The sequence below is a fragment of the Sapajus apella genome, unplaced genomic scaffold (assembly GCF_009761245.1).
Source record: "Sapajus apella isolate SASKATOON/1434 unplaced genomic scaffold, GSC_monkey_1.0 scaffold27, whole genome shotgun sequence".
NCBI lineage: Eukaryota > Metazoa > Chordata > Mammalia > Primates > Cebidae > Sapajus > Sapajus apella.
Genome location: NW_022436967.1, coordinates 24,656,294 through 24,682,772, shown reverse-complemented (window position 1 = coordinate 24,682,772; position 26,479 = coordinate 24,656,294). Strand labels below are relative to the sequence as shown.

Below are 26,479 nucleotides of genomic sequence, written 5' to 3'. Positions count from 1 at the left end.
CTGATTTCTCAGTCTCCTTTTTAGCAAGATAGATAAGAAATAACAGTGAAAGTCAATGGATAATCATGATGCAAGATAATAAATTTTCTATACATAAGACTTTTAATAAATACATCTGTCAATACACTAAAACAGCAAAGATGAACAAGATCATAAATTATAATTTTCTTCCAATTCTATGTTGAAAGCTTTTTTTGAGACTGCAATAAAAGTTCTGATTAATTTTAGTTTACTGATTTGTAATTCAAAACTTATAAACTTCAAAAGCATTTATGAAAAATAAAATTAATATTTCTCTTCCAAATACTTCTTAAAACAAAAGTAACATCTCGCTTAAAACAATTGGGGAAGAATAACTCTGCCCAGTTAGATCTTTGCCCTCACTACCTCACAGAGCTGACACACATCACACAATATGAGTATATATTAGGTGAAATACATGTATACATCAAGAATGAATACATGAAATTTCAGTTAATGTATGCTTAATAACTGCTTCGACTTTTTACTTATTTAAAATATGAAATAATAAGTCATTTATTCAACAGATATTTGTTGAGTGCCTGCCTGGTATGTTTTAGTGCTGTTTACATCCTTGCTTTAGATAGTAAAAGGAAGGAAGATCTTCTCTCAAAATCTGCTTGTTTGTCAAGTCACATACTTTCCTGGGACCTACTGCCATTCTCTTTCCTATTTTAGAGGTTTTATTTATTTTATTTACATAGTCAAAATTCAAAAACATAGGGAACTAGTACCTATTTCTGAGTCTGCTAAATGTCTATTAATACAATGTCATTGTGTTAACTTCTCAGTAACATAGCTATCAGCTAGTCAAACCATTGTGAGAGATAAAATCTTCTTTTCTCTAATCAGATTATTGTAGTTATTTAGAAATGAAATGTTCTAAACAGACAGAAGGCTTAGAGAGAAAAGGTCCAGGTCCCATTAATCATCATATCTATTACTTTTACCACTTTACTTTCTAAACTTTCCACTTTTATTCATTCCCACTGCATTGCTTAGTTCCAAAAACTAGCATCTTTCAGTAGGATGCCAGTGTTCTCCAACTTGTAGCTAGAATGATTTCTCTAAATGTGTATCTCATCAGGTCACTACCCTTAGCTCTATTTAAAATAATCAGGATCAAGTTTTAATGCAAGGAATGATAAAACTGGAAGGTGCTTCAGCTTACAACAGCAAAGACCTGGAACCAACCCAAATGCCCATCAATGATAGACTAGACAGGGTGGCACACATACATCATGGGATATTATTCAGCCATCAAAAATGATGAGTTTGTGTCCTTTGTAGAGACATGGATGAACCTGGAAACCATCATTCTCAGCAAACTGACACAAGAGCAGAAAATCAAACACCAGATGTTCTCACTCATAGGTGGGTGTTGAACAATGAGAACACATGGACACAGGGAGGGGAGCACTACACACTGAGGTCTGCTGGAGGGAAACAGGGGAAGGACGGTGGGGGGTGGGGAGCTGGGGAGAGATAGCATGGGGAGAAATGCCAGATATAGGTGAAGGGGAGGAAGGCAGCAAATCACACTGCCACGTGTGTACCTATGCAACAATCTTGCATGTTCTTCACATGTACCCCAAAACCTAAAATGCAAAAAAAAAAAAGAAAAAAACAAACAAACAAACTGGAAGGTACTTTAGAAATTGACCCCAGCTTGTTTCTTCAATCCTCAGGGCCGTACCGTGCTCTCCTTTCACCCTTAAATGTAATAGCTCATCCACACTAAACTCTACATTTCTACAATTTTCCTAGTGTCTCTCCTCTGGTCCTTTGCACATGTTGTTCCTCTTGGCCTTGCAGGGAAGAACTAGAATCTGTGACTAAGTGAATTCTACTCAGTGTAGAGTCTCTTGTGTCTTCCCATTCCCCAGCTCATTAGACACCATTTCCTCCTGGAAGCTCACCTTGTCTTAGGGCTCACCATAGTTTATTGTTTCTTGTCTCTATGAGGCTGTAAGCTCCTTGTGGGCAGATATATCTTATTTATGGGTTTAGCTCTAGTATTTAGCAAAGTTCTTTGCACAAAATTAGTACTTAGTAAGTATTCATTGTATGAATGTATTATAATAGCAAATCTATTTGCAAAGAATGTCTAAAGTACCAAAGCGGAGTGGGGTGGTGGTGGTTGTGGTTAACTGCAAGCCAGCAGCAGAATTTGCCAAGTTTGGGTGTCTCAAGTAGAAGTGAAAAGTAAGCAGGGATTAAGTGGGAGTTGGGCTTCCTGCCTGCAAAGTCCAGGCTGGGAGATGAAATGGATGAGCGCATGGCAGAAAATATCATCACATACTGAAGAGGCTGACTGCTAAAATTAGTCTAACATCTTTTAAATTGTAACTTTTCCAGATTCTCTTTCATAGCAGAATGTCACTGACAGTCCACAGACATTGTCTCCAAAATGACAGTTAATCGTGAAGATAGCAAATTCTAGCCTTTTTCAAGGAGAACCATCTGACCCAGAAGCTGAAAAGAATTTACTTAAGAAGGCAGCAATTTAATAAGAATCCATGATTTTACATTTAATTAACTTTTTGAGAAAATTGCGCTTTCAAAATCTAGTTGAACAAAAGAGGTAGTAAATCTCTTTAATGACTCCACATCAAATTCCAATGGAGTATGATTTTTTTAAAGTTTTTTTTTTTTTCTGAGAAACATCAAACTATTTATTTTATCAGTCTTGCCTACCTGTAATATATAAGAAACACTTAGGTGAAACTAATAATCTTAAATGTGTCTTAAAAATGTAAATTTCTAATCTTGATTTCTGACCTCCAGCTAATGAATTACTATGCCTTGCTTGTATTTTCAAATCCCAATGATTTAGTAATTTATAATTGGATTTTTATAAAATTTGACATTTGTTTATTTGTTTAAGACAGAGTCTCTTGCTCTGTTGCCCAGGCTGGAGTGCAGTGGCATGATCTCAGCTTACTGCAGTCTCCACCTCCTGGGTACAAGTGATTCTCCTGCCTCAGCCTCCCGAGTAGCTGGAATTACAGGTGTGCCACTATGCCTATATAATTTTGTACTTTTAATAAGGATGGGGTTTTGTCATGTTGGCTAGGCTGTTCTCCCACTTCTGGCCTTAAGTGATCTGCCCACCTTGACCTCCCAAAGTGTTGGAATTACAGGTGTGAGCCACTGTGCCTAGCCTAAATTTAACATTTTAAAGAAACCATTGTGAGGATTTCTGGTTTCTGGTATGGCATGTAAGGAGCATAGAAGTCCATCATTCTGTAATTAGAACAAGTAAAACACCGAATAAACTGAAAATTAACACTCTTCTTAGTTCTGCATAGAAGTGAGGTTACAGTGCAAACTGCTGCCCCTAAAATTGGAGAATAAGACAGGTGGATAGGGTGTCACAATTTATCAGAGCAGGAATCTATGAGCAGAAACCTCCTCAGAACTATCATGAGGTAGGAAAACGTAAACTTTGCTGATGAATTGCTGAAGGCTCAGTGTGGACGAATCTGAAAAATAAAAACTTCAGAGGGACGCAGTCTTAAGCGGATCCCCACACTTTTGTGAGTTTTACTTCCAAGAGCTGTATCAGATCCTCACAGTGAATATCAGGGGAAAAATCTCTTTCTGCTTCTGGCAGGAGGAAGAGAAAAGAAAGAACTTTAAAATATGGCAGAGAATGGTGTTTGTCTTTACAAGGTCTGCCCTCAGGAAAAAATTACTTTAGTACAGCCCATCCTGCTGGGGTTTTATCAGTCTAACAAAATCTAGGGAAACAGAAATCCCCAACTCTACCCAGCTGTACCCTTGAGCACCAGTGTAGATCACAGTCTAGAGGTACAGGCTTACGAAAAGACTGAGATTTAAATATAGGACTACAGAATGCTTCCTCTTTCCCCATACCTTACCTATATAATTGAAGGCTTATTTACCAGAATTGTGTGTTTTTTTTTTTTCTTCCTAACCTAGTGTATTAGTCCATTCTCACGTTGCTATAAAAAAAAAAACAAAAAAAAAACGGAGACTGGGTAATTCATAAGAAAAGAAGCTTATATGGCTCTTCTTCAGGCTGCAGAAGAAGTATGGCAGCATTTGCTTCTGGGGAGATCTCAGGGAGCTTTTACTCATGGCAGAAAGCAAAGTGGAAACAGGCACTACACATGGTGAAAGCAGGAGCAAGAGAGAGAAGGAGGAGGGCTACACACATCTAAATAACCAGATCTCATGAGAACTCACTCCCTATCATGAGGTCAGTACCAAAAGGATGATGCTAAACTGTTCATGAGAAATACACCCCACTCCAATCCAATCACCTCCCATCAGGCCCCACCTCCAACATTAGAGATTACAATTCAACATAAGGTCTGGTGGGGACACAAATACAAACCATATCACCAAGTATATCATGCCCACCTTTCAATAAATTACAAGGCATACTAAAAGGCAAAAGCACAGTTTGAAGAGACTGAATAAGTATCAGAACCAGAGTCAAATATGAAAAATATATTGGAATTATCAGACCAGAAATTTTTTAAAACTATGAATCATAAATTAAGGGCTTTAATGGAAAAAGTAGACACCATGCAAGAACAGGTGGAAGATGTAAACAGAGAGATGAATATTCTAAGAAAAAATCTAACAGAAATGCTATCTTGATGGTCAAAAACATTAAAAAAAAATGGAGAATGTCTTTGATAAGCTCATTAGTAGACTGGACAGGGCTGAAGAAAGAATCTCTGAGTCTGAAAATAGAAACTTCTAAAACTGAAGAGCCAAGGGAAAAAAAAGACTGATAAAAAAAGAAAACAAAGAATATCTAAGACAACTTAGATTGTGGGACAATGACAAAAGGTGTACATATGTGTAATTTGTGTAATGGGAATAGTGGAAGGAGAAAAAAAGAGAGAAAGGAATTGCAACAATATTTAAAGCAATAATGACTGATAACTTCCTGAAATAATTATTGTGAGACAGCAATAACAGTTTGACAGTTTTCTCAGATCCAGGAAATTTCAAGAACACAAAATAGGATAAATACTAAAATCCAATCCCCAAGTATACCACATTCAAACTTCAGAAAAACAAAGTAAAAGTAATTCTTGTCCTTATATCTTCTTATCTTTTTAAAGATAAGGATTACATCTGAATTCTCAGGAACTAGGCAAGGAAGAAGACGGTGGAATGAAACAAAGTGTTAAGAAGAAAACGAAACCAAAAAGCCCTAGAATTCTATCCTGTGAGATTATCCTTCAAATATGAGAAATACATACTTTCTCAGACAGACAAAAGGAGAGAGTTTGTAGACCTGCCTTTCAAGAAATGTTAAACAAAGTTCTTCAAAAGAAGGAAAATTACAAAGATTGGAAACTCAGATTTACATCCAGAAAGAGCATTAAAGTAGGAATAAGTGAAGATAACAAAAACTTTTTCTTATTCTAAGTTGATCTAATAGGTAACAGTTTGTCCAAAATAATAATAGCAACAATTTATTCAATTATGTATGCGTGTGTGTGTGTGTGTGTGTGTGTGTGTGTACATGCTTACATATAAGTGAAATAAATAATAGCGGTGATACCAGGGACAGGAGAGAAGAATAAGTAACATTTAGTCATTATGAGGTACTGGAACTACCCATGAAGTAGCAGGATGTATTGTGGGTTCAGTTCCACACCATCACAATAAAGCAAATATTACAATAAAATGAGTCACAGTTTTATTTCCCAGTACATATAAAGTTATGTTTGCACTATACTGTGATCTATTGAATGTGCAATAGTATTATTTCTAAAAACAATGTGACATACCATAATTTAAAAATACTACTAAAAATGCTAATGCTCACCTAAGACTTTAGTGAGCCTTTTTGCTGGTGGAGGCTCCTGCCTTAATGCTGATGGTGCTGTCTGATGGGGTGGCTGCTGTAGTTTCTTAAAATAAGGCAACAATGAAGTTTGACTTTTTTTTTATGAAAGATTTCTCTGTAGCATGTGATGCTGTTCGATAACATTTTACCCATAGTGGAACTTCTTTTGAAATTGTAGTCAATCCTCTCAAACCCTGTTGCTTTGTTATCAATTAACTTTATGCAATATTCTAAATCCTTTGTTGTCATTCAACAATGTTCAGAGTATTTTCAGTAGGAGTAGATTCCATCTCAAGATACCACTTTATTTGCTCTTTGATAAAAAGCAACTCCTTATCCATGAAAATTTTATGCAGAGATAAAAATTACATTAATATCAATGTATTGACAATATATTGATAATTACATCAATGCATTCACATCTGCAGATTCTGCTTCCAATTCTAGTCTTCTTGCTATTTCCACATCTGCAGTTATATATTCCACTGGAAGTCTCAAACACCTCAAAATTATCCATGAGAACCGGAATCAACTTCTTCCAAACTCCTGTTAATGCTGTTATTTTTACCTCCTCCTATGAATAAGTAATGTTCTTAAATGGCATCGAGAATCGTAAATCCTTTCCAGAAGGCTGTCAATTTACTTTGCTCAGATCAATCGGAGGAATGACTAAGGCAGCTATCGCCTTACAAAATGTATTAATTAAATAATAATACTTAAAAGTCAAAATGACTCATTGACTTGCAGAATGGATATTGTGTTAGTAGGCTTGAAAACAACAATCATCCCTTTGTACATCTCTATCAGAGCTCTTGGGCAACTAGGTCAATTGTCAGTGCACAGTAATATTTGAAAGAAATCATTTTTCTCCACTCCAGGCAGTAGATCTCAATATTAGGCTTAAAATATTCAGTAACTCATGATGTAAACAGATGTGCTGTCATCTAGGCTTTATTCTTATATTTACTGAGCACAGGCAGAGTAGATTTGGCATCTATCTTAAGGGTCCTAGAATTTTTGAAATGGTAAATGAGCATTCATATCTCCTTAAAGTCATCAGCTGCATTGAATTTAAAGCTGTCCTTTAAAACTTCGTCTCTAGCTATTAAAGTCCAATATAGCATCTTGTTCCAATAGAAGACTGTTTCATCTACGTTTAAAATCTGTTGTTTAGTGCACAAACCTTCATCACTTATATTCGCTAGGTCTTCTGGATAAGTTGCTGCAGCTTCTCTAGCACTTGCTGCTTCACCTTGCACTTTTTTGTTATGGAGATGGATTCTTTCCTTAAACCTCAGGAAAGAATTTCTGCTAGCTTTCCACCTATTCTTCTGCAGCTTCCTCACCTCTCTCACCCTTCACAGAATTGAAGAAAGTTAGGGCCTTGTTCTGGATTAGGCTTTGGCTTAAGGGACCTTTAAAACTGTTTGATCATCTATCTGGATCAATAAAACTTTCTCCTTATCAGCAATAAGGTTGTTTTGCTGTCTTATCATTTGATTGCTAACTGGAATAGCACTCACACTTTCCTTCAAGAACTTTTCCCTTGTATTCACAACTCAGCTAACTGGCACATAGGTCTATCTTTCAGCCACTGCTTTTGATATCCCTTCTTTTGATATCCACTGCTTTTGATATTCCTTCCTCACTAAACTTAATTCTTTCTAGGTTTTGATTTAAAGTGAGAGATGTGTGATTCTTCCTTTTACTTGAGTCACTTGAGCACCTAGAGGCCAGTGAAAAGTTATTTATTGGTTTAATTTCAACATCTTTGTGTCTCAGGGAATAGGAAGGCCTGAGGAAGGGCTTCCCCTTCCTCAGGGGGAATGGCCAGTCAGAGCACACACAACTGATCTACAGATTCAAAGAAATCCCAATCAAAATCTCAGCAAGTTACTTTTGGATATATATCAACCAATCTAAAGTTCATATGAAAAGACAAAAGGCCCAGAATGGTCAAGAGAATACTGAAGGAAAAGAACAAAGATAGAGGACTGACACTACTCAACATTGAGGCTCACCATAAAGCTACAGCAATCAGGACACTGTGCTATTGGCAAAAGAACAGGCAAAGAGATTAATGGTACAGAACAGATCTTTGCATACAGAAATACACCCACATAAGTATAATCAACTGATCTTTGACAAAAGAGCAAAGGTAATACACTAGTAAAAACAAACATTCTTTAATAAATTGTGCTGAAACAACTGAACATTCACATACAAAAAAATGAATTCAGACACAGATCTGACACTCTTCCCAAAAACTAGCTCAAAATAGATCACAGACCTATGTTTTATGTGAAACACAAAACTGTAAAACTTTCCAGAAAACACAGGAGACTACTTATATGATCTAGGGTATGCTGATGACTTTTTAGATATAAGACCAAAGGCATAATCCTTGAAAGAAACAAGCTGTTAAGGTAAACTTCATTAAACTTAAAAATTTCCACTCTACAAATGACACTGTCAAGAGAATAAGAAAAGCCACAGACTGTAAGAAAATATTTCTAAAAGACACATCTGATAAAGCTTCTGTTATCCAAAATATACGAATAACTCTTTGTTCATTTGTTTGTTGTTTTGAGATGGAGTCTCACTCTGTCACCCAGGCTGGAGTGTAGTGACATGAACTTAGCTCACTGCAACCTCTGTCTCCCGGGTTCAAACAATTCTCTTGCTTCAGTCTCTTGAGTAGCTGGGATTACAGGCATGCACCATCATGCCCAGCAAATTTTTGTGTTTTAGTAGAGATGGAGTTTCACTATGTTGGTCAGGCTGGTCTCAAACTCTTGACGTCAAGTGATCTGCCTGTCTCAGCCTTTTGAAATGCTGGGAATATATAAATAATTCTCAAAGTTTAACAAGAAAATGAACAATGTAATAAAAAAATGGATGAAAGACCCGGACAGACACCTCACTACAGAAGATGTGCAGATGGTAAGCAAGTACATGAGAAGACATTAATCGTTGTATGTCATTAGGAAATTTCAAATTATAACAATGGACTATCATTGCACATCTATTAAAATTGTCAATATCAAGAACACTGATAACATCAAATGCTGGTGAGAATATTGAACCACAGGAACTTTCATTTAATGTTGGTGTAAATGCAAAATGGTATAGCCACTTAAGAAGACTGGCAGTGTTTTACAAAACTAAATATACACTTACCATATGACTCATCAGCAGCATATTTAGGTATTTACCCAAAGAAGTTGAAAACTTATGTCTATGCAGAATCCTATGCATGGATGTTTATAGCAGCTTTATTCATAATTGCTAAAATTTAAAAGCTGCCAAAATGTCCTTCATTGGGCGAGTCAATAAACTCTGGTATGTCCAGACAACAAGATATTATTCCACAATAAAAGGAAATACTATAAAGCCATGAAAATAAATGGAAGAAACCTAAATGTTTCTTGAACAACATTAGGGTTGGGGCACCAAGCCCCCAACAGTTGAAAACCCTTGTATAACTTTTGATTCCTCACAATTTTAACTTCTAATAGCTTACTGTTGACTGGAAGCCTAAAGGATAACAGCGTTGATTAACACATATTTTACATGTTACATGTATTATATACTGTATTCTTACAATAAAGTAAGTTAAAGAAAAGAAAACCTTACTAAGAAAAATCATAAGAAATAATAAATTTACACTCATTAAGTGACAGTGGATCATTATAAAGGTCTTCATCCTCATCATCTTCACATTTAGAAGGCTGAAGAGGAGGAGGAAGAGGGATTGGTCTTGCTGTCTCAGGAGTGGCAAAGGTAGAAGAAAATCCATGTATAAGTGGACCTGTACAGTTCAGACCCATGTTGTTCAAGGGCTGACTTTATTACTAAGTGAAAGAAATTAATCTAAGAGGCTATATACTGTATAATTCTAACTATATAATAATATTCTGGAAAAGGTAATGCTATGGAGATAGTAAAAGATTAGTGATTGTCAGGAGTTAGGGAGTAAGGAGGACAGAACAGGCAGAAGACAGAGATTTTTAGGGCAATGTTACTATTCCGTATGATCCTACAACTGTTATTACAGAACATTATACATTTTTAAAAACCCATAGAATGTAAAACATAGAGTGAACCCTAGTATAAATTAAGGACTCTAGGTGATAATCATGTACCAAAGTAGGTGTATACAGTAGTATAATGTACTACTGTAACTAATGTATTAATGTTGGGTGGAGATTTTGATAGTGAAGGAGATTGTGCACTTGTAGAGATAAGGGTATATGGGGAATTCCTGTATTTCCACTCATTTTGGCTGTAAACTTAAAGTTGGTCTAAAAATAAACTTTATTAAAAGTTTAAAAAGAATCGTCAACGTTTCAAAAAGTCCTGTATTCCACAATATTTTCTCTCACTTCATGAAGATGAATATAATAAACATGGAAGTGATATAACACCAAGAAATCCAGGTTTATATTCAAAAGGGCAATAATAATAATAATTACCATTATTATTTTACATTGAGACATTGTCTTGCTCTGTCAACTAGGCTGCAGTGGCACAATCTTGGCACAATCAGCCTTGATCAACTGGGCTCAAGTGATCTCTCACCTCAGCCTCTCAAGTAGCTGGGACTTCAGGTGCATGCCACCACACCCATCTACTTTGTAAAAATGTTTTTGTGGAGATGAGGTCTCACTGTGTTGCCCAGGCTGATCTTATAGTCCTAGGCTTAAGGAATCCTCCTGCCTCGACCTCCCAAAGTGCTGGGATTACAGGCATGAGCCACAGAATTAATGTGATGGTATAGATATGTTAAGAAGAAATCCTTATTCTCATCAAATAATAAAAATTACTGAAGTGAACAAATAAAATAGAAATAGGCCCTCTGGAATTTATGACAATTATCCCTGACAAAAATTCTGATGTCAAATAGTACTGATCACGAAGAAGCTTCCTCATTCTGTAGGTTGTAACTAAAGAGTCCTTAGCAGACAAGCTTACGTCTTATCCCACACACTGAAAGTGCTCATGAACATAAAGGAAACATGATGTGTGGGTAGAAGGATTTAGTTTGCCACTATGGAGCACCATAATAGAGAAAACTTAAACTTGTATTTTGCCTTCTACTCAGGAAAGAATCAAAAGTATACGATAGAGTATCCCTTTCTATTAAAAGGACAGAATGTTATAACCATTTAAAATGTTCTTCCTTAAAATATATAATAAAATCATTAATTGTTTTATTCATTTTTCAATTAAAAGAACACTATTCAGACATGTCCTTTCATGAGGCAAAACAAAACAAAAACACACACTAAAATTGTTAGTATAACTACTGGGAAACCAGTATTTTTCCCACATGAGAGACACACAAATTCTAGATTCATGGGTTTTCACTACAAGGAACGTTAAATTGCATTTAAAAATAGCCCAGATGTTTAGTATATTTACAGCATCAGGGTTTGTTATTTAAAATATCTTCCATTTTGTGTAGGTTAACTGTTTCTTCTTCTTTCTTTTTTTTCATTATTTTTTAAGACAGGTTCTTGCTCTGTCACCTAGAGTGCAGTGGCATGATCACAGCTCACTGCAGCCTCGAACTCCTGGGCTCAAGTGATTCTCTGCCTCAGCTGCCCTAGTAGGTAGGACTACAGGCACGAGCCATCACCACTGGCTAATTAAAAAAAAAAATTGTAGACACAGACTCTTGTTATGTTGCCCAGGCTTGTCTTGAACTACTGGGCTCAAGGGTTCTCCTGCCTCAGTCTCCCTAAGTATACCTGATTAGAGGTGTGAGCCACTGTGCCCAGCCTGTTTCTTAAATATAAATTACCATCACAAAACAAAATTCATAGACTCAGCTATGTTCTATAAAGTATTTTCAAAGGGACTAAACTATTTTAGTTTTTTTGTTATTCCTACCAACACCTTACTTCGGTGACTTCTAACGTGGCTAAGCTACGTCTAAATCAAGTCCATCTTTGCTTCAAGCTATTCCATCTTTTTTTCAAGATGTTTACACAGAACAATATCACTGCACATGGTGTACTATACTGTAATTATTGATTTTTTGTTTTTTAGTCTCTTGAACAAGTATTCACTCAACAAACACATAATACTGATTTTCTCTGACATACAGCTCCTGAAATATATGTCACTAATGAAGGGTAACAAAATATGTCATTCCAAAATATGCCACTTGTAAAAATTCTTTTTTGTTGAAGGCAATTGCAAAGAAGCAGATAAGAAAAAGTTCTTTGCTTTCCCTCTATTTGCCTAAAACCAGGCCATAAATCTGTAGACTTTTCTTTCCTGCCCTCTCTCCAGGGAGGGCAGAAGTCAGTGACAACCTCTAGCCTGAGCCTGGAGGCTGCACCAGAGGAATCCACATAAGAAACTTGACTAAAACTAGGCATTATCTGTCATTAATTATCCTCATATATTAACCTTCACACAATTTGCTGTTCCTATACACTCAAAGTCCTTTTCCTTTGTTTTGACTCTTCTCTAAGAATTTATTGTTCTTTTAAGATGATATATACACCAAAGTTCTAACCACCCCTTTGAGTTACTCATCTCTGAGTGCTTCCATATAAATGTATAATACACATGTTAATAAACTTCTGTTTTTTTCTTCTTAATCTGTCTCCTGTCAATCTAATTTACACAGTTTCAGACAATAAACCTAAAATGAGTAGAGAGAAAACAACTTCTCAATGCTAACACATATGTTCAGGTGACTGCCTGTGTTAAAGCCTTATTTATCATCTGCCCTAGAAATAAACTTGATCTGTGATCTGCCTTATCTGCTTAAAGCCAAAGTCTGTGCCTGAAGGTCTCTCCCTACAATCTAGCTCCATTTCTTCACTTTCTCATCTTATCTTAGATAAATTCAGAATCTCTATAAACTTAGCCCCTGCTTATTCTCCAGAGCTGTTGAGGTATGCCTAGGAACCCTGCTAGGCACAAACCCTGGAAAAGATTATTTAAAAAGAATCAGGGCAGTTCATTATTTGCTGTGAAGATGACTTTGCTTTCATAAAAGCCTTTCCCACTCATTCCTGAGTCTATTTGCAAAAGAGACTACTGATGCCTTATAGTTGAAAATGGTCAGATATCTGAATAAAAATATACAAATTTAAAGCAAGAAGAGACTAGGAATGGTAACCCAGACCTGTAGTCTCAGCACTTGGGGAGGCTGAGAGAGGACAGCTTGAGATCAGAAGTTTGAGACCAGCCTGGGCAGCATAACAAGACCCATCTCTATAGTAAAATAAAATTTATAAAGAAAAAAAAAGAAGAAACTTTTTTTCCATAGAACTCATGTGCTCCTTTGTTTTGCTTTTTAGAATGTAAAAACCATTTCATTAGAAGAAGACTCAATGCACCTATAAAAACAGAACTTTCATTAGATTCTGAATAGCTAACATTCCACAGGAAATATGCACAAGTACCACAATGCCAAAACTATCATCAAAAGGAGGAACACAAGGAATATCCCTTCTTTGGGAATTCAAGAAGTTATTTTATATTGGAACTGATTGGGTAAATGGCTGCAATTTTCCATATGAGTATTTCATTGATATTTTTAAGATATCAATATATATTTCTTAACTATATCTAAAATGTGCATTTTTCTAAAGCTGTTTACTTTTCCTTTTCATAGATCACATAATTTTGAGAAATTAGACACTTACATCTGTTATGTTCTCTTTTCAGTTATTGAAAATGTATACTTTTAACCATGGTTTTTCACTTGTTCTAATGCTGGACTGTGTTTAACTAGTTTATTAATCTCATTTACTGGTAGATCATTTCAGGATAAATGCTCCTCTTAAACTTTAAATACTAAAGAATAATCAAAAAGAATTTGAGCCCTTCATTCTAGAAGCAGAAGCTCAGTTGCCTATTGCAGCATATTTCAAATTTCTATGGTTGGCATGTAAACTTTCACCATCTTCACTTTGGTTTCAGAGACATTAACAACCCAAACAAATATGTTTGACACAGACATGATCCACTTTAGTTAAAAAGCTTATTTTGCTTTCATGGGAACTGCTTTCTTTATATTCTTCACCAATTATTGTGCTGAATTTCTAAAAAATGATACAAGGAAAAATAAATTATGTGATTCTTATCATGCCCTTAATTAAATAAGGAATACAGAATCTGTAAATTTTAAATTGTAGATATAAATAGCTTGCTGACTATGGAAAACTGGCATAGTAGAAGGATTTGACCTAACACTGAAGTGCTTCTTGCAGCAGAAGGAGATCAAAATATATCACCCCCAAATATGCCACTTTGGCATAAGGATTATTTTGAGCTAAAGCTAAGTGAGAATCAACAGGTGTAGAGAGAATTACCTTCCCTCCCTTATCTGCCTAAAAGCAGGGTATAAATCTTCCTTTGAGAAGGATGCTCCCTTTCCTTGATACCAGTGAGAAAGACAGACTCATCATAGAAGACAGGGAGTTGACAGCAGATGAGTTTGCATAAACAGATCTTACTAAAATAGCCCTTACCTTCCATGAGTTCCTTCATATATTTACTAGTCACTTTCCATAAGTCAATTCTCTATTATCTCTTGAAGCCCAGATTCTCTTTCCTTTGTTGAAAGGGTATAAAAGCCCAATCCTACTGCTTCTTTGAGTTTCACTTCTTTTCTGTGAACTCTCATGCATATAAAAATTAATAAAAATTGTATGCCTTTTCTCTTGTTAATCTCTCTCTTGTTAAATTCTCATGCCCCAGGCACTGAACCTAAAAGACTAGAAAAAAATTGTTTCCTCCCTGACTGAGCTATAATCAAACTCAATTCAGAATATTACTTAAGTAATGAGAACTAATAGAAGTGTTAGCATGAAGGACATATCTCAGTTTATAATACCATACCTTATCTACAAAGCAAAGGAGATCTGAGAAATTAAATCTATTGAGAAATGACAACAGGTCTGATACTTAAAAAAAAAATACGGTACGTGTATTTCTCCCACGAAATATAGAAAAACAAACAAAAAAAAATCCCTGTGTTTCAATAACCTCACCCAGCAGTAAGGAGACACCACTCAGGCATATTAATGGAGGCTGCGTGGGGAATCTGGACTTCAATCCCCATCAGTAAGTAATAAGATGGCACCTTCTTACACTGGTATCAGAGAAGGTCTGCTAAAGAGAAGAGTTAATTAAATCTAGAGTATTATAAAATAATACCCAAAATGTTCAAGATATAATCCAAAAATCACTCATTGTATCAAGATCCAGGAAAATCTCAATTTGACTGAGAAGATAATCAACAGGCAGCAATACCAAGATAACAATGCTGTCGGAATTATCTGACATGGATTTTTAATCTGCTTTAATAAAAAATGCTTCAGTGAACACTTATTTATAAACATACTTGAAACAAACAAAACAGAATCTTGGGAAACAAACAGAGGCTATAAACAAGAAAAGGGAACTGGAGAACTGAAAAATACAACTGACATAAAAAACTCAATGTATGAGCTCAACAGCAGAATTAAAAAAAAAAGAAAACAGAGGACAGAATTAGACAATCAGACTTGAAGATGGAACAGTAATAAATTATCCAAACTAAACAACAGAAAGACAACAGACTAGGGGAAAACAATCACAACAAAAAACAGAGCCTCAGGGACCGCTTAGACTCTAACAAAAGATCCAACATTCATGTCATGAGAGTTCCAAAAGGAATGGAGAAAGAAAGTGGGGCTAAAAAGGTACTCAAAGAAACAACGTCCGAAAGTTTCCCAAGTTTGGCAGACAAAAACGTACACATTCAAGAGGCTAAATGAACCCCAAATAAGTAAACTCCAAGAAATCCAAGCCAAGCAAGATACATCACAGACACCTGAAAAAAACAATGCAAAAGAAAATAGCAACAACAACAACAAAAAACTTTAAGGCAGCCAGAGAGAAATTATACCTTATCTTTAGGTGAAGAACAATTAGAATGACAAAGATGTCTCATCAAAAGCCAAGGAATCCAGAAGGAAGTGGCACAACATTAAAAGAACTCTCAACCTGGAATTTTATATCTGGCAAAATATCATTGAGGAATAAAGCAGAAATCAAGATAAGCTCAGAAAAAGGAAAACTAAAAATTTGTTGCTAGCATACCTACCCTAAAAGAATGGCTAAAGAAAGCTCAAGGAAGAAAATCATAAAAGAAGGGACATGAACATTGAGAAGGAAGAAAAAACAGTGGAAATGGTAAAAACAAGAGCTGAGAAAGGACTGAAGAGGAAGGACTATTAGAACAACATAGAACTATATGAAACTACGATCACATAAGCAAGCCATGGATGGACTGGGTCTGTGGAGAGGAGTCTGTGCCGTAGGATTGTGCATGAGTAGAGTTTTGTTGTCTATTCTAAATATGGCAGACATACTTGGCTACCTACCCCAAAGACAAAACTTTCATTCTTTCTTAATAACAAAATCACAATTTTCTTCTGGACTAGGTATCACATGATTCGGAGGAGGCCAGTTCCCTCACAAGATTCATCAACTAAATTATGGTTTGTCAATGTCAGTTGCAATTTCATTCCCTTAACAAATACCTGGTTTACTGTGGGCTTGAGAAGCAGTTCCAGTTAAGGATTCTTGAACAGATATCTTCTAAGATGCTCGTGAGAAAGATTTCTCCATGAATAAAAACTTACGCAATAGAATGTCATTTCCCCTTTTTCTGCCTTTGGAAGTCACTGTGATAACTGAAAATGTGGCAGTCGACTTCAGACCATAAGGGGAACCCAAACATGAAGACAAACCCACATACTACTAAAAACAGACAGACGGAAAGAACGTGCTTTCTTAATGACATCATTGAAGTATTGAATTAACCAAACTTAGTATTATCCTACCTTCGAACTCATATGATACAAAATAGTTTTTTAAATCTTTCCCAAAACCCTTTGTGGTGTCACACTAAATGCTAGATAGTAGTCTATTATATGAATATACTATAATTATGAAATTATTTCTCTATAATTGGATACTTAAGTTGGTTTCTTTCTTTTCTTTTTTCCTCCCTTATAAAGGATGATGCAATGAACATCTTCTGGCATAAAATTTTAACTGAATTTAGGGTATATTTTTCATGGAATGTGTTCTGAGAAGTAAAATTACTAAGTTAAGTGATACAAACATTTTTAAATTCCCTTTGATGAGCACAGTAGCGCCAAATTGATTTCCAGAAAGTATGTTCTTATTAAACTCCTACCAACCATATGTGTGGCCTGCTTTACTATATCCCTGCCAAGAGTCATTATTTTCCCTTCATTCTTGCTGATGGCACTTCACTTTAAAAGTCTTGAATAGTTTAAATCAATTTTGGTAATCCAAGTTTCTTCCTTGAGTCTTCTTTTTATATTAAGACAATAAAGTATACATAATAAAAAATTAAATGGAAAATTTTGCTATGTCAAACATTTTTATGCTACAAGCTAAAACTGAGAACCACTGATGACATCACAATAGACAACACAAAGCAAAGTAACTATTTCACTTAGGTTAAGGTTAATTCAAATTAAGCTTAATTTAAATTTTAAATAAAACAATGCTGAGTAGTATTCTCTTTTCAAAAAGAGTTGAATGTTACTTGAAGAACATTAAGAAATATTGTAGCAGTCAGTAATTTGTACTCTACCATAAGAAAATTACTAATTCAAAATGGTCCTCAATTAGATTGCAAAAATAAATGAATACTGAGTGTATACTTACAAATCAAACACCAAGTAGTGAAAACCCTCTTCTGATATGCTATCATGAAGTCGCACTAGAAAAAAATAAGAGAAGAAAAAATATGTTAGACCTTTTCCAGTGATCAATGTTAAACCAGACTTCACATGAGCATCTGTCTCCTAGCTAGAAATGTTTGCATCACACTGTATTTTTGCCTTTGATAAGTCCATATCTTTTACAACATAGCTTGGGTTCAGACAGACCTAAGGTTTGGGTTCTGGTTCTGAAAATTGGTAACTATGTCATCTTAAAAAAAGTGCCTAATTTGTAATGACATTATTACCTATGCTTTATAAAACGGTTGAGATTAAATGAAATAAAAATAAATCCACAAATTTTCAGGTGAATACTAAACAAATGTTGAGGATCATTATACTATATATCCATATACTCAAAGTTACCAGGTTCTGACAATTATTCCACTTCCTTGCCATTCCGTTTGCTATTATCTTAACCCTAGTCCTCGCCAACTCATGCTTGGTCACTACAATAGACAGTAAGAGGAATGATTCCAAATCTAGGAAATGGTTCCCCAGACTGTGTTCTCCCTTTTGTCCAAGAAGTTCTAGGTGGCACTCCCTGGTCAACCTGGTAAAACACAGTTTTTGTTATGTTACTTATTTACTCAGGTCACCCAAATCCATTGACCAACTAATTAGCCCAAAATGTACAGCTAGAACTTTTGCTAAAATAATCTACTAGTTTCTCAGTATTACTTTAAAATTTCCAATGAGCTAGACTTTAACTGATAACTCTAAACTAAATCACATGTGTAGACTTACATACAACTTACCGTCTCTGCTGTTTATTTTTGCATAAGCCCCAAACCTTGTCCCAGTTATCCTTCATAAATAGTAAATTCATTTTTTGGGTTATTTATTTGTTTTTATTTTTTTATTTTTATTTTAGCTTCATGGATACATGTGCAGGTCTGCCACACAGGTAAACTCATGTCACAAAGGGCTGATGTTCAGATTATTTTGTCACCCAGGTACCAAGCCTGGTACCCATTAGTTATTCTTTCTGCTCCTCTCCCTCTTCCCACCGTCCAACCTCTAGTAGCCCCAGTGAATTCTTCCTATGTATCTAAATCACTGCAAGTGGTGGCTTGACCTTCACTGGAAGCAAAAGGAGGCAGGGAAAGCAACAAAGTTTTAGGACACAACTACTTTTACAAAAGTCATCACAAAATAATAACGATTTTCTACTGCAACCTGTTATGTTTCCCATGTACTGATGACCACCATGTCGAAAATGTGAATTTATAAGAACATTTAGGCTATCACACAAACTAAAATTATTTATAGAGGGAGACTGTAGTACCCATTCAACACCCAAGCTCATAGACTTAAGATAATCTCCATGCTTTATCAACTAATTTCATCCCCTTTGGAGCTCATTCCTGGCCTCTTATTAAAATCTTTTCTGAATCCCTCTCTAGATAGGTTATAGTGAAATGTGAATTTTCTACTGTTATGAGGAGGAGGCCTATACTGTAGGCAACTGAGAATGCAGCCAACAGTTCAGTCTCAGACCCTCTACTTAGAGCTGAGTGCGTGAAATGTAAACATACTGCAGTATCTCCGCCCTGCCACCCTTATCTTATTTGTTTGTCACAGTGTCACCTTTGAATTCATTCACACAACATATTTTATTTTTATTTACTATCTCTAATACCTTTCCCTTCTTCAGTATAGAGAGTCTCCTCATCAATACTCCCAAACTGGAACCATATTTTATAAGTCTTGCATCCCACACAGAGATCTGGCCCATAGTAGATGGTCTGTCATCAAATTTTTTTTGAACATTTACTGTAGAAGGTTTTTGGACAGAAATTTTCACCAAGGATCGATACATGTATTATATATACACATAACACATACAAACACACACACACATGTACATAAATAAAATAAAATGATTGCTACAGAAGCAATTCTTCCGCCACTTTAATGGTGTGAAAGGTATTCTTCAAGTTGCTAGTATCAGAGACGCTTGCTACCTTTGCTTAAACTGATGCTGTTGAAGAAAATAAAGAGTTTGGTTTGATGATGTGTCTTTAAATGATCATTTAGTACAGTAATGAAAGCTGGGTCATGGACAGTAGCTCACTGGTTTTCTTGAATGACAGCTTCAGATATACCTCCCTTAGCAGCTATAACACAGTATATATTCAAATAAGCTTAAATAATGGCATGGCTTCTTAAAGAACTCATACAATTATTCTGAAAAATAAGATGAATTCCCATTTTATCAAAGTTACACTGAAAAGTAAAGTCTACAATGTGAGCAGGAGAAAATCGCCGTTACTTTCTTCCACTATCTGAAAGTAAAATCTTCAGGTACAAGTGGGATGTCGGGTGTCCAGTTCAAAGAAGTGTACAGATGAACAGAGGAGGATATTTCAGGTACAACTGGAGAGCAGTAATGATTTCTGACTATCCTGGGAATAATATTTTCTTAGAATGATTACCACTAGCTTATTAATACTAAATATCATCATTCAGAAATTATTTTTTGAACAAGTCAAGAGTTGTTCAGATACAAGCCTGATAATCAAACATACGATACAAAAGCACTTAACCAGCTAACATGTGATAAGGGTTTGAGACAAATCATTTAGTCAAGTCTACTTCTTTTGCATCACCCAATTTCAAAATAACCTCTCATATATCTAACCAGCCACTTGACCATGTGATATTATGAATGTGTTATTGATGTAGCAGAAAAAAAGTCAGCATCATGTTTACTGGATTAATATATACTTTCTTCCTTCCTTCCTTCTTTCCTTACATCTTTCCCTACCTCTTTCTACTCTTTTATTTTAATTAACTCAAAAATCAGAATTACATGAAATTGTCATGATTTTCACTTACTATATTAACAAAATCAGATAATATAGTCTTCACAGAGATATTCCACATATTTACAATCACTGTGAGGATGAGTTTGTTTCCTTTAAAAATTTTTAACTCTTCAACTTTTATTCTGAGTTGATGGTATGTCTATATAGTCTGAAAGATAGCATTTTAGTCGTAGACATCCTCTATTTCTCTTCAAGTCTTCTCTGTTGGTCAAAAGTATCCTTCATCTCCTATCCTTTTTTCCTTTATAACAGATTCTCAAGGAATGAAATCGTGTTTACTTTTACAAAATGTTACATTAATTATTCCCTATAAATAACTGTCAATTCATTTTCACCGCAAAGGAATAACACAACATTCTGTTCATCACAGCTGTTAGCTCAAGATTGACAGCATAGCTGGACTTGACAGCACTGGGCATGCTGCATTTTGAAGCATACTGCACCTCATTCTTTCTGTGACTGCTCTGTTATTGCCATAAGCTTCACATATGAGTCCATGCAATTAGCCTAATGACAGTTGTCTCTATGATGTCTTTAGAGAGAAATTTTAAAGAAGATAATGAGAAAAACATTTGAGAAAACAGGTTGTAATACATTTTGACAGTCATTCTTTTTGAAGTTTGGTCAAAGGTAAAATTAAGTATATGAATGAATGAATTTTCACAACCTGAAACAGCACAACGGTTATCATCTGGAATAGAATTTTAGATTCTGGAACTTTAAGTATGGAATTTATAAGGGGGATAAAAGCTTCTGAGGCTAAAAATAGTTCCAAAGGTTAGTTGACCCATGACCTTATTCGTTTCCTTTCTCCCCTGCATGTATTATCACATTTGAATGATCACAGGATCACTGCTTCCTCTTCCTGTCCTTTGTTCTTGCATTATTTCATTGCAGTTTCTAGCTAAATATTAGCTCCATAAAGAAAGGGTCAAATCAACCATGGTCCTTATATGATCTGAGAAATTTTAATTGAATATGCTAGAAGTTTTCTATTTATTTTAATTCTTCATTTCACTTAAGGGGTTAAAAGATCTAATAAAAGTTATAGTTCTTACCGTCAGGCACAATGCAAATAATTTTTGCAAGAGTTATTGTATTTAATATATGCAAGCACCACAAGGACACTTTGCCATAAGCTTTTGCAAATGAATGTTCGCGGGCTTAGAGGCATGGAAGAATCTTCCAGGTTAACAGCCAGTAATTAGCCAGGCGAGGACCAGAATGTAGAGCTGGATGATTCCAAAGTTGTTCTTACTGAGAATACTATGGGGGTTCCCTAAAACCTTTTCGTCAACAAACTACTTGCCAAATACCTGGTGGCATATGAACTGGTTTGTCAGGGTGAAATAATATTCAAAAGAGAGGAAAAGAAAAAAAAATATTATGGTGACTAGAGAAAGAAAAATAGTAACAAGTAAGTAACAGACAATTTCCACAGAAAAAGAAAACCATTTTGAGTATAGGTTTAAAATGGGATGCTACAATTTGAGGGTATAGAGATACCTAGATGATGTCTAGGAGATGAGGCCACATTTATCTCTCTATACAGTTCATAAAGCCCCAGAAAATAGTTATTTTTCCACTTCAAATTAGGAATACGAGAATTTCCAGTGACTCAGCTGTTTTATCTGACAGAACATTTAATGTAAAAAAATGGTAGTAAGTTGAAGAATCTGAAAGCTTACCCAACATATAAAATATCATAAATTTAAATTATTTTCATTTTCAATAATTACCACTTTCACATCATGAACATTATGATAACATGGGCAAAAAGGGGTGTGTGTGTGTGTGTGTGTGTGTGTGTGTGTGTGTATGCGTGCTCATGCGAGGGAAAGAGAGAGAGGAAATGAAAATGAATGTGCAAGGGAGAAGAGAAAAAAGAGAAGGAAAATTCAACTCCAAGTAGAAGCCATGTGAAGTACATCTTATCCATTTTGATGACACATGTTAGAAACACTTCTGTCAAAAGAAAAGGAATATATTATTTTATAGAGACTTATCCTTCATAAAAGGCTAAAAGGATATACAAAGTCAATGTTTTCTATTTCAGTACTTTCTATTTCAGACTTCCTTTCTCCTCCATTTCTTAACAGTAACCCCCACACAAAATAAAACTAAGGTTGTGAATTACGATTTTTATATGAAATTATTTATACAAAATATTATTTGCTTCAAATCATACTGATTCTTACTCTGCCATACAACCCAAACTCACTATCTGTTGTTTTTCACTAAATTTTTTTATGGAGATGGGGCAGTCAATTACATTGGTGGACCCCAGTGGACTATGTCTATCAATATTCACGTCCTTGTACAGTCCCCTTCCACATTGCTTCTGGGCTTGGCTATGTGATTTGCTTTGAGTGATTAGCATGTGTGATGAAAGCAAAACCTTAATAAGCTCTCTACGTTGGAGCTGTACTCTTGGAAACCACTTGCTGTGCTAAAAGAAAAGATCAGGTTAGACTGCCAGACAAGAGGCTACATGGAGAGAAATCTCCAAGGATGAGAGATAATCTTGACATTCTGTTACTAACATAGCTCATAGCTGAATGCAACTGCATGAATGACCTCAGTTACACCATGAGAGTAGAGCAGCCAACTGACTGAACCAAAGAATCATCACAAATAATAAAATGATGTTATTTTAAGCCACTAAATCTGGGGAGAGGATTGTTACCTAACAATAGATAAATAAACAGAAAAGACTTAATCTGAAATGTGTGAATGACCACATTGTCTTCAAATAAATTTTCCAATATCATATGCAAATTTAGCAGATAAAAAGAATGAGTCTGACCTCAGAAAATAAGAAAGAATTAGTAAAAATGTCTAAATCTGAACATGGTAGGGCAATGCTGCCAATATTATCATAACACTAATAGAGTAATTCATACAGAACAGATTGTATTATATCCTCATAATCATTGTTTGTCAGCTCTGAGAAATAGTCCTGGTTATTAATAAGGCAGAATTTGCATTTTTAGCTTTGCTATGTTACAAAGATTGAGGTAGTTGGATTTGGTTCACATACTGGGATGCAAAAATGGCAGCTTGTAAGTCAGATCTTTTTTATATTCCCATCAGTAGTTAATTATAATTCACAGCTAGAACAAGCACTAGCCAAGTTAGGCCATGCAACACGCCAAGGCTTCCTCAAAAGAGGGAAGCTAGCATTCAGTTCATTTGTAAATTAAAAATAATAAATATAGGCATATATTTATTCATTGTATATCTATGTACACTTTTTTCAATATTACATTAAAATGTAAAACACACACAATAGTATTAGAACATTTTAACAGTCAAATTACACCACTCTGGAGAGAAATTTCAGCTCAACTATTACTCTCTTGGCTTTATTTATGACAAAGCTGCTCAATTCTAGAGAGAAAACTTTTCAAATAGAAAACACAAAAGCACTGAAAACTAAGTCCAAAATCAAACCAACACTTCTAGAAAAGTGAAGGTGAATCTGCCTATATGTTTTTCTAAAAAGTATTTCCTATAACACAAGTAACACAGTTAATAAAATGACACCATTTGTTTTTAATTTTCCCTGTATAAAATATATTAACTTGAGGACATTAGAAAAATACATGCTGTTCTTTTTTGAAATATAGATGTTAATTTTTAAAACACTGAATAGAAATATAGACAGATAAAGATACATATTCATTTTTATATTGTTATTAAGGTCAAGAGTCTATATAGCATTTATAATTTGACTTATTTTACTAGTTTTAATGTGACACTTTAACATTTGGGTATTAAAAATTTGTGAGTTTGATTAGCTGGCTAAGGCAAACAAACTGGTCAGGCTTAGAAGCCACAGTCTGTTCTAATTTTAGCTATTTGAACACATAAAATTACATAAGGGTCACGTATTTTTGAAAAACTATTTAGCAATATGCCCCATTAATAAATGCCAAATAAGTCATTATTCATTACTCAAAAGTTAAAATTAAATTCTATATCAGAAATTGAAAAATTATTATAGTAAAATTTCAGATACTTTTCCTGTAGTGACAAAAAAATCTACATTGTAACTTAAGATCAACTAGACATTAAATTGTATTTCAAAGCAATTCACTGCTTATACTTAAGAATAGGAAAGAATATTAAGTAAGTACTTTTTAAAATAATCAAATATAATTAGTATATGAAAACTTGAGAGGGAACACCATCCATATTACTTTAAAAAGTATTATAAAAGTACACACAGAAAGTCACTGGATCCCAAGATAAGTTCTGAAGGTCAAAGCAGATCACCTCTGGTGACTATGGTCTCCATTCTTATTCCCGAATTCTCACCCCATTCCTGATTCAAGATTAAAAGCCAAGTTTAGATTATCTTCAGTATCTACAGGATCAGAATAGTATAATAATATTCAGTACTGACTAGAAGAAATCATTATGCCTTTTATAAGCCAGCACTGATTACCAGCCTAGATTATCCAATTGCGTTTCTGATGGGTCAAAATAGTTATTACTTGGGAGAATTTCAACCTGGGTAGAAATTAGAAAGTGTGAGATATGATCAGTAACTGTTGACTGTATGAGGATCAGCCACACTGATTATATGACACCACAAACAGCATGAAAGAACAATCAGTTCTTTTGCATGAAAGAAAAAAAGTCATTAGTGGCTAAATATAGAAGCTCAGAGAAGATTAAAACAATAAAAAAGTAAACAGGTAATTCATTTAATATCTTGTCCTGCACATTTTTAATAAAAATATAAACGTAAGGGAAAATTAATAGACTCAGTAATATCTGGAAATGTTCTTTGTTTTCTTCAAAAAATCATTAGAAATTATCTTGTTGTATATTTTAATTGAATAATTCCATTCTGCTTATTATGTTTTCTAAAAAGGTAATTCCATTTCTTGGAAAAGTTGATACTCATTTCAAGAGTATTGAAACCATACTCATTTACATAGAAAAATCTTCTTTCCCTCTTTCAATTTTGCATTAATATCATTTGTTTTATGTATTTTAATCAGTGATTTCAACTTTCTTTTCTTTTCTTCTTGACTTATGTTTTTGTTATTCCATCTTCCACTATGTATTACGAGTTAATCAGTAATCTCTCATCAATACCCTTAGCGATTAGGAATGTTTAAAAAGGGCCAGGGACAGTGGCTCAAGCCTGTAATCCCAGTACTTTGGGAGGCTGAGGCAGGCAGATCACTTGACGTCAAGAGTTTGAGACTAGTAACATGGATCACTTGAGGTGAGGTCTTACCAGCAACACGGTGAGACCCCGCCTCTACTGAAAATACAAAAAATCAGCTGCATGTGGTAATACATGCCTGTAATCCCAGCTACTCATGAGGCTGAGGCAGGAGAATCACTTGAACCAGGGCGGTGGAGGTTGCAGTGATTCGAGAAATCACCACTGCACTCCAGCCTGGGCAACAGAGCAATACTGTGTCTTTAAAAAAAAAAAAAAAAAAGAGGTCGGGCACAGTGGCTCACACCTGTAATCCCAGCACGTTAGGAGGTTGAGGCAGGTGGATCACCTGGGGTCTGGAGTTCAAGACCAGCCTGACCAACATGGAGAAACCCTGTCTCTACTAAAAATACAGAATTAGCCAAGTGTGCTGGCAAATGCCTATAATCCCAGCTATCTGGGAGGCTGAGGCAGGAGAATCACTTGAACCCAGGAGGTAGAGGTTGCAGTGATTGTGCCATTGCACTTCAGCCTGGGCAACGAGTGAAACTCAGTTTCAAAAAAAAAAAAAAAAGGAATATTCAAAAAGTTAAAGAGATGGCTGTTTTGGTCTTATCTTACTGTACTCTCTGAAACTTATCAGACATTTTGGTGAGTATGGGAGAAGTAAGGGAAGACAGACAATATATGGAAAAGTAAAGGTATTCCTGAGATGGCAAATACCTTGCTGATGAAGAAATGACTTCTGTAATAAAAAACAGAAGAACTTTTTTTGTTCTTAATTTGAAACTGGGTCTTCCCATGTTGCTAAGGCTGGCCTCTTGATCTCCTG

General features: G+C 35.1%; 1 protein-coding gene across 30 annotated transcripts in view; it reads right to left on the bottom strand.

Moving 5' to 3' along the window:
• CAMK2D (calcium/calmodulin dependent protein kinase II delta) overlaps positions 1 to 26,479 on the bottom strand; it is a 310,275-nt gene that overhangs the window by 136,436 nt on the left and 147,360 nt on the right. For all 30 annotated transcript variants that reach the window (XM_032292477.1, XM_032292479.1, XM_032292481.1 and 27 more), the window contains one exon: positions 17,579 to 17,633. In XM_032292477.1, the coding sequence (XP_032148368.1) occupies positions 17,579 to 17,633 (55 nt within the window). The remainder of the gene's footprint in view (positions 1 to 17,578; positions 17,634 to 26,479) is intronic.